At 43.9% G+C, this 8809-nt stretch overlaps 1 protein-coding gene across 1 annotated transcript in view; it reads right to left on the bottom strand.

Annotated features, from left to right (window-relative positions):
- Window positions 1–8809, bottom strand: part of NARS2 (asparaginyl-tRNA synthetase 2, mitochondrial (putative)) — a 58454-nt gene that overhangs the window by 17528 nt on the left and 32117 nt on the right. Inside the window, exon 7 of the mRNA XM_009323484.1 lies at window positions 4837–4969. Within this exon, the coding sequence (XP_009321759.1) occupies window positions 4837–4969 (133 nt within the window). The remainder of the gene's footprint in view (window positions 1–4836; window positions 4970–8809) is intronic.

Below are 8809 nucleotides of genomic sequence, written 5' to 3'. Positions count from 1 at the left end.
CAAATAATCAAACAAGTCAGCTTTGAACTTTCTTCAAAGTAGCTCGAAAAAGGCTTATGCAAATGAAATTAGAAAACTTCTTGGCAATTCATCTGGTTTCACCAGGCAGAGACGAAGGGATTTTACATTAAGCTTCCTCTTTCTAGAAAATGAAAGTATCATCTGCTTTCAGAAAAGCATGTTGTTTAATTAGCACTTTTTTTCCTCACTGTGCGATAAAGTAACAATTAGGTTCCCACAGCATTCAACATAAGCAGCTTCCTCTTGTGGAAAAAAGATGTGGGTGGTATGGGAAAAACAATCTGAGAAATATTTCCAGGTTTGAGACTGAGGTTTTATGCTGGCAAAAGAGAGACACGTGGGTCATGCATTGGCCTCCTCACTGCTCTTATTTATGCCAGATGTGTACGAGGCATGAACAGTGGAGGGAAATAAAGAAAAGGGGAGGGGAAAAAAAAAAGCTCTCCAACTCAGAAGTTATGGCTTTAAGCAGAAAATATAATGAAGGACTAGAAAGTAGGCTATATGAAAAATGAGTGGAGAAGCATAACCACTGGCTCGCCGGTTTGAGGGAACGTGTGAGCTGGAGCTATAGGTCAAGTGATTGGTTTGAATGTACCCTGTAAGAAACACGTTTGATAGGAGACTTATACAGGGAAAAAGCCATGGGAATCACAGCAAGCTGCTCATCTTAGAGGTGGGACTCTTGGTGTCCAAAAGCCCATTAATTTGCTTGCTTCATAATGGAAATGTAGAAATTGTGCTGGTAGGAGGGCAGTCAAGGAGGACAGAGGTAAAAATTTTCCCTTCTCCCTCATCCCTCCCAGCCTTTATCTCTTGATTTTTCACCTTTCAAAGAAGTTCAGCAGTATCAATCCTAGCCTTCCCCAATGTTGCTGTGGAACTGAATGATTAACTCTCTGATTTTGATCAGGAGCAGCTCCCAACTGTATTGTTTAATCGTAACTTGGTTCTTTTGATTCTGCAACTTATCCCCTTCCCAAATAAAATTATGACCAGAGCTGAAACAGAGGAAATCATCAACAAAACAGCGGTAAATGTCAGCAGCAGCAATTGAAGGTGCTGTGCACTAGAAGAAGGGTTCAAATCATCACCTTTATTACATAAGACACTTCCAGAAAAAACACAAGAACTGCCAGTAGGATTTTTGTTTATGCATCTACCTGGGGCATGCACATGGATGCAGTGTAGATCACAGCATATTTACATATGAAACATTCACCAAGCGGACCATTATTTCTTGCCTTCATGCTCACTCACACACACCATACGTGTGTGCACATACACACACACACAGAGAAGAGAGTCACATCTGATCTTGGTCATAAAGTCTCCTCTCAGCTATATAACCAATAGCTCAGGACCCACTCTGGAGAGATGCTGCTCTTATGAAAGGAAGGAGACTCTTGTCTGTCAGATCACTGCTTCACTGACCATCAAAGCTGAACAATAAATGCTGATGGAAGTTAGGAAACAGAGCGAGCCTCAGCTATGGCAGCTGGATGCCACTTCAGAGAAGGAACCTATAGCCCTGCACATACCACAATGTCCCTAGAGCGCTGTGCAAGACACTTGGAACAAACCTTTCCTATGTGATCACCGGTGTTTGTTCCCTTGAGACTGCAGTCAGATTTGCCCAACTGTCTTATTAGCCTTGGCACTGAAGACAGAAAGTACTCTGAGTGCAAACTGTTCTGGAAATCAAACCACACCCACATTTCAGACCTAAGGTCCCTGAAACTGGCACCCAAAATCAGTGCTACTGTTGACTTCATTTCATGCCTGAATTCCCTTCTGTAAAACAGAGGCAATAATGCTCCATGTCACTGGGCTGTAATGACAGAAAATTAATTTTGATGAAGTACGTAACGAGTGGAAGACAGTACTTCTGCCCTCAGGACAGAGCTCAAATCCTGTGTGTTAAATTGTATTATCCATCCCTTAAAGAGACAGTGGTGCTAGGATGTGATCTTGTTAAGGAAGACTAACACTATGCATAAACTCCCAAAAATGCCCTCAGGAAAACTTCCTCCTGGCATTTCCTAACTTTACAGCCTAAATAATGGGTTTTTAGCATGGTTCTGTATGTGCGTTTGATGAAATTCAATAATGACTGCATCATATGGCCTCTTTGAGAGCCCACTAGTGTCATGAGTGAAGTGGGATCCTTTAAATCCACTGCACTGCCAAGACAGGGGAACAAAAAATAGAGGGTAATGACCTATATATACGGCTACATGACACCCTGAAGGGAGAGGGTGGCAGCAGGCATCTCAGAGGACAGATGAGACTGGAGGCCTTGGACCTCCAATTCAGGGACTGGAGGGGTGATGGCTCTAGTGAGTCCAGACACTTCCATACAAATTTGATCCCTTCCACTGTCTTACCTGACCTTCTTCTAACTCCCTCTCTTTCTCATCCAGTTTGGAGGAAGAGTGTCTTGGGGCAACTTGACTCAACTTCTTGACTAGATTCTTCTGGAAAGAGGCCACAGAGGCCTCTCCTTCGATACGCTTACATACACCCTGTACACTAAAGTAGTAATACTATCACCCAGCCACGTAGTGTAGAGTACTGCACTGAGCACATGAGACTTTCCACAGAAAGTATTGTGAAACCAGTATTGTAAGAGTTTAAGCTTCTTTGTAGCACTAAAACACATTTTGGCACAGAACTGAAATTTAGATTGCATGATCAAGACGCATGAGACTTCACAAGAACTGTGCTACTAATGTAGGAATAACTGAACATTACTCCGTGCAATTACGGTGGGGAAAAAAGGCTGTTGCTCTAAGATTTCAGGCCCTTTGCTCCCGAATACATCTAACTTTGTCATTAAATCTTCTTTTTCCTTTTATTTTGTAAGGAAAGCTATGTTTCTTTTGGAGCTTTGGCTGAGAGAGAGATCTCAAGCCCCATCAGTGAATGGTAAACATGTACATCTTTGTAGCAAGGCTCTTCTTTAATAGTGTATAAGCAAATACTTCAAGATGTCCCTGAAGAAGCTGAGCATTCCCAGCACACTAAGTTGCTGAAGTTAGAGGTATTCAGTCCAAATGTTGAATACCAATTTTAAAAATAAATTTTAAACAATCCAGTTCTTTATGTGAGGACAAAGTTCAGATGCTAACCCTGGCCAAGAGCCCCCAAGGCTTTCAACTGGGCGTTTTGCACCGAACAAAGAACTTGCAGATGACGACAAACAGACAAACTGCCCAACGGGCAGATACATGACAGAACACTGAATTTAGGTCAGTTATGCAGGGAAAAAGAAACTTAACTTAGGCTTTAGAGCAGCTGTCAGTTTTGGTTGTTTTTTTTTTTAAAGAGAGATTGCCCAAGAATTTAAAAATAAATAAAAAGGGAACTCCACTTCTGCAAATGAGAACATCACAAAAGTAAGCATGTTGCAATGTAGACTCGCTATGAGGAATGCAAAATGATGGCTGCTAAGAGACTTTCTGTTACAGGGAAAGATGCTTGTCAAAGACTTTGGGACAGAGGGAAGAAGTGAAAGAGGAGAGCACAAGTTGAGACTCCACAAGATGTTTAGCAATAACAAAAGCCAAGCCAAGGGGGGGGAAGGTTTCCCTACAAATAAAAGTGCTACACATTCCAGAACAGTTCTCAAATTAATTCTCTGAGTTGTCTGAACTGGCTGTCTATGCTTCAAAAACCAAGAAATTAGGGTTCTCAGCACAAGAGTACAGATAGGTTCATGCTGTATTCAAGGGCTCAAACACCACTTAACAGAAGACCTTGCTTATTATACTAGATAAAAGCAGTGAAGATTTCAGTCAGCTCCTGATTACCTAGAGAAACAGGGGGCTCAGGAAGTAAGGCATAATCATATACATATGCTGCGCTCTAAGAATATACAAAGTTGTTCCGGAGAAAAGGAGAGAGAAAAGAAAGAGCGGGATGCTATTAACGATGGAGCACAGAGATTCCCAACAGGTCAGTCCACACAGCCCAGTGCCATCCAGACATCCAAGATGCAGAAGCAGCACACACAAGTGAGAGTATGACAGCTCTGCTGTCAGGCCATACTGACTCAGCAGACTGTATATGATCCAGGCTGAAGAAACCACCACCACCTGGATGTCATTTTATACATCTGTAGCCAGTGCCTCAGGTCTTTTTCTTTTTAAGGCTATTTCTCCAATAGTTTTCAAGGAGCTTATCTGATATATGAGAGCGCGTGTGGATGTTTACTCACAAGTCCTACTGGGTATAAGCTGGCTTATGCTGAGACTAGTAAGATGCATTAGCATCCATCATGTGGTTAAACTGCAACCAAGAGGTCAATCCTGAAAAATCAAAAGCTAGCTGACTCTAAGGATTTCAGTCTTCTGCTAAAGCCACAGTGAATAGCGTATGCCAGGAACTGTTGTTTCTACTTGAGATTTCAAGGCAGGTTTCAAAGAGCTCTTTACAGAGCACACCAAGGGACACACTGCATAAATACTGCTCAGATTCACTGGAGAGATGCTGAAGGCTTTGAAGGGGAGAGTGCCACTTTCATTAGGACCAGTCAAGCACATTTATTTACACATTTCCCGGCAATACAGCGACTGTGCAGCCTCCCATTCAGATGGGGTCTGTGTTCGCACCTATATCTTCCCTTCCAAATCCCCTCTGTGGCCTTACCTCTGCTGAGCAAACCCTGATCCTTGGGAAGTCCCTGTGCAACATCTACCCAGCTCACACAGGGTGAGAGGAGCTGCACCCTCAGTTGAGGGCAGGGAGCACAGCTCAGGGAGGAGGAGGAGGAAGTTCTGGCGCCAGTCCTGCATAGACATTTGGAGTGCCCACCTGCATGACGTCTTGGAGGCTTTCAGTGAAGGACAGCTCAGCCTCCACCATATAGAACTCTGCCAGGTGCCGGCGACTCTGTGAGTTTTCCGCTCGAAATGTCGGGCCGAAGGTGAACACGTGGGTAAAAGCCCTGCAAGGCAACAAGAAACAGGTAGGTCAGGCCCAGCACACAAGCGAGTCTGTTATATTGAAAGCCCCATCCACAAGCTCACTTTTCTCGCAGGATCTAGAAGCACTCATGTTTCTATTTCATCTTTAACCAGTTTAATGGCTCTGTTGGGTATGCTGCTATTGCGTTGCTTCAGCCGGGCGTTAAGAGGGGTTATTCACACCTCTCCATGACTCAGCAAAGTTGCACAAACCCCATTCAGCTTTCACTGAACACCATTCATGCTCAGGACACTTTTTGCAGCTGTGTGGGAATAAAAAAATGATGTTCTGCAGAACCAGATCACTGGAGAAGCACCCAGACATTGCACCAGTCAGGCTTCCCTCGTTCACATCCCTTTACATTTGTTTGGCTGCAAGGTCCGACCTTTATGGGTGCTGTGACACCCCAGAGCCCAACAGAGCAGAGAGGGTCCTGCTGCCGGGGTTGCTGGGCTGGTGATAGCACTGAGAGGGGACTGGTGAAGCCCAGCAGGATGGATGTACGGTGTACAGCTTGCAGTCCCCCTCTAGTGGCAAGACCAAAGTTTATCACTGAAAGAGCCTTCGAGATAATGAACTGGGATCCTTCCACACAGCTAAAAATGGTTCTGCTAAAAGGGGTCCCTACTGCAGAGAGCACATCTGGGATATCATTTTATGCTGAAGCAACCAATGCATTTCCTATTATGAAGTTATTTCTCCAGCAACCTTCTGGGCAGTCTATTTAAATACATCCTCTCTTGTTCTGCAGTCACGTCATGCTGCGTTACACAGGATACAAAAGCCTTCTTGATTCAACACTTCCTTCATAAGAAACCGTCCTATCAAACAGCAACACACCTTCAAAAGTTTTATTTTTACCGTGGGGAAGCTGCACTCCAAGCGATACCTTTTACACTGTGGGCTATGAGCACTTGGGCTCCTGGACATCCTCAAGCCAGCGAGAGCTTCCCAAACAGATGCCATGATAGCTGTGTTTTCTCCCATGCTGCATGGGAAGCAAACCATGACTGGGGAGAGAGCGAGCTGCTTCAGAAAAAACATGGATTGGGCAGCTGCTATCTTTGGTACATCTTTAACTTGGCATTATTTTTAGCTGTAGACAGCATGTAGGAGAAAAAGAATCCGATCAGAAGAGATTAAGCACAGTTTAACACTCATGAAAGGATGCGTGCTAATTGCTGGGCTTGGCATTTGACTTGCATCTTGCTCTGCAAGCTTTCAACTTAAAGAGGATGTTCACTGAAGTTTCTGCACAGGCTGATTTTGTTAAACTGAAGTTTAAATAAACATCGCTACAAAAAGCAGCGTTTTTCCTTTGCCCCTTATGGAGGCATCTGCACTGCAAATAAAGGAACACACACATTCTGCTTCACTCATCTGTTCCCTCATGCCACATGACAGTTAAAGGTTACGATCCAAAGAAACAGCACTTTCTTTTTCCTTGAGTTGCTAGTAGTAAACACACCCAAAGAAAGTTCCAGGTCAAGACTTTGAATACACAGCCTGCCTGTAGGTTTCTTTTCCCTACTGGCTCTGCTTTCCCTGCTCCAACAAATACACTTTCTGTCTCTACTTTGCTCCTGTACCTGTACTTTCTCATATATGATCACAGCATCTACGATGCTAACCAGATTTTGCAGCAAGCATCTTTCCTCAAGCATCATTTTCAGCATGCCTCTTTTCCCTCTGCTGCTGTTCTCACTTGCTGCGATATTACTGTAAAATTCTGCTATCACTTGATCATCCTCTTTCAAACTGCCCTTTGCTATAGTGTCTATAAAACCTCAGCCATGTTTAGATAAGCGATGTACCAAGACTATTACTCACTGCACAGGTCAGTATTATCTCATCAGTTCCTTGTGCTCCCCCATCTGTAGCCATCTGTTGTCTTGGGTTACACAGAAATGCGTGTTCTTCCTCACAAGGCCTTTTTGGTTGTTTTTTTTTCCCCATGTTCCTACAGCACCTGGCACAACAACATCTTGGATCCAATGCTTAAGAGCCTCAACTGCTATAGCAATATAAACAACAAATATGAAACAATGAGTCACTTGGCCAAAATTGTTTAATGTTTAAGGCAGAACTGATCAAAAACTTTTGCTTGCCAGGCCACGGAGGTTGGCCTGCAGTAGGAAACAGGAGACGCAGGTTCTTGTGCTACCTGTGCCCATGTTTCAGGCTTTTGTTAAAGTATTTCGATTTGGGGCTCTTCAGTTAAAGAAAGAATTTTCCCTAAATGAATCAGTTTAGTCACAAGTTCAGATTGTGACTGGGCCAGGGCTGGACACGAGACAAAAATATTTTGAAAAGCTTGCAATTGCTGAAGTACCCACCCAAGACTGCTGGATTTGATGTGCAGGTCTCTAATTTCTCCCTGGCATAAAGTCTTCAAAAAGTAACACTTAAAACTAAAGCGCGATACCAGCTGGCTAGCAGGAGATCCTGTCCCACAGAGCAGCAGGCTTGAGAGAGACACAAATTTCCCAGCTGCTGTCCAGGCATGGGCACTGACGCTGCACTTCGTGTAGGTTACTGTTGCAGATGAGGGTCTCCAGCAATGCAGGCTACTATGAGCACTTTGAACTTTCTCACTTCAGTAGGAAGCACTTTTTCAGCACTTTTAGCAGCCCGAGCATGAGGGGTTATCTTCCAAGGGGCTTGCTGGCTGCAAGATACCTAATAATAATAAAAATCCTTATTGCTCCAAGATGTCAACCGTGGTCAAACACTTCACAGTCACAGATTGATTTTGTGCTGCAAGAGTAAAGCCTCTCTGTGCCCGAGATGGAGCTTTTGGGGAGGACAGTGCAGAACAACGCCCACAGGAACCGATTTCAGTCTTTTCTCCACTCTAGGAACCCTGCCGGGACCTAACTTTTCTCTGACTCGTAAACTGAGAACCATCTACCTTTACAAAACGAACCATTAGCACTGCAACTTCATGGACTATCCCAAGGTGCTCAACAACAGCAGGGGTAAGGGCTTTGTGATAGCCTGTAGAAAACCTAACATCACTGGGGTAAATTTTCCTGCCAGCCCCTTGGAAGAAGGGAAAAAAAAAAACCCACAAAACAAACCCCAGAATAAACCCACATGTGCAGGGAGGGTAGAAATCATTCATTTCTCAGGCTAATTATAAAGGGAAAAGACAGATACAAATAAGTGTGAGAACTTCACCACGATCCTGGGACCCTGGCAAAGGGAAACTAGCCAGATGTCATGCTGGCACAGCGATCAAAGGAGCACAGTAAATGCAAGTCATCTGGTAACGGCAATGCAGCACTGACCAGAGGCCTGGACATAACAGAGAAACACAGCTAAAAATACATATAGTCGCTGTTATCAACTCCAAGCGTAAACAATTATTGTCATCCAGGCATTCATATGCTGTTTACTGTGCCCTGCCATTCCAGACATTAAGCAAATGCATGCTACGCAAATCCGACCTTTACTTGTACTTCATCTGCTATTAAAAATCGTATCCATGATTTGATACACTGCTGTATCACACTGAGCATGTATAAATACATTCGAAAAGAGAGATGGGAGCTGACTCCGCTCCGATTTCATGGTACCGAGGGCAAAACCAGTCATTTTGTTCTGTGTGCATTCAGCACCTAGCACAATGGAGCCTCAGTCCTGGGCTGTGACTCCTATGCTCTACAATGCAAATAATCAATCATTTAACATTCCCAGACCTCTGCAAACTTCCAGCATTTAAAAATAACTTGAAAATTCTGGCTGAGTCTCCAAAAGTGCCTAGGTCAGTTGGGGTTGTGGGCACTCAAGAGTCTTTAAAAAAAAAAAAATCAGTAGT

The sequence above is a fragment of the Pygoscelis adeliae genome, unplaced genomic scaffold, assembly GCF_000699105.1.
Source record: "Pygoscelis adeliae isolate BGI_AS28 unplaced genomic scaffold, ASM69910v1 Scaffold84, whole genome shotgun sequence".
Classification (NCBI taxonomy): Eukaryota; Metazoa; Chordata; class Aves; order Sphenisciformes; family Spheniscidae; genus Pygoscelis; species Pygoscelis adeliae.
This window is presented reverse-complemented; position numbering and strand designations above follow the sequence as displayed.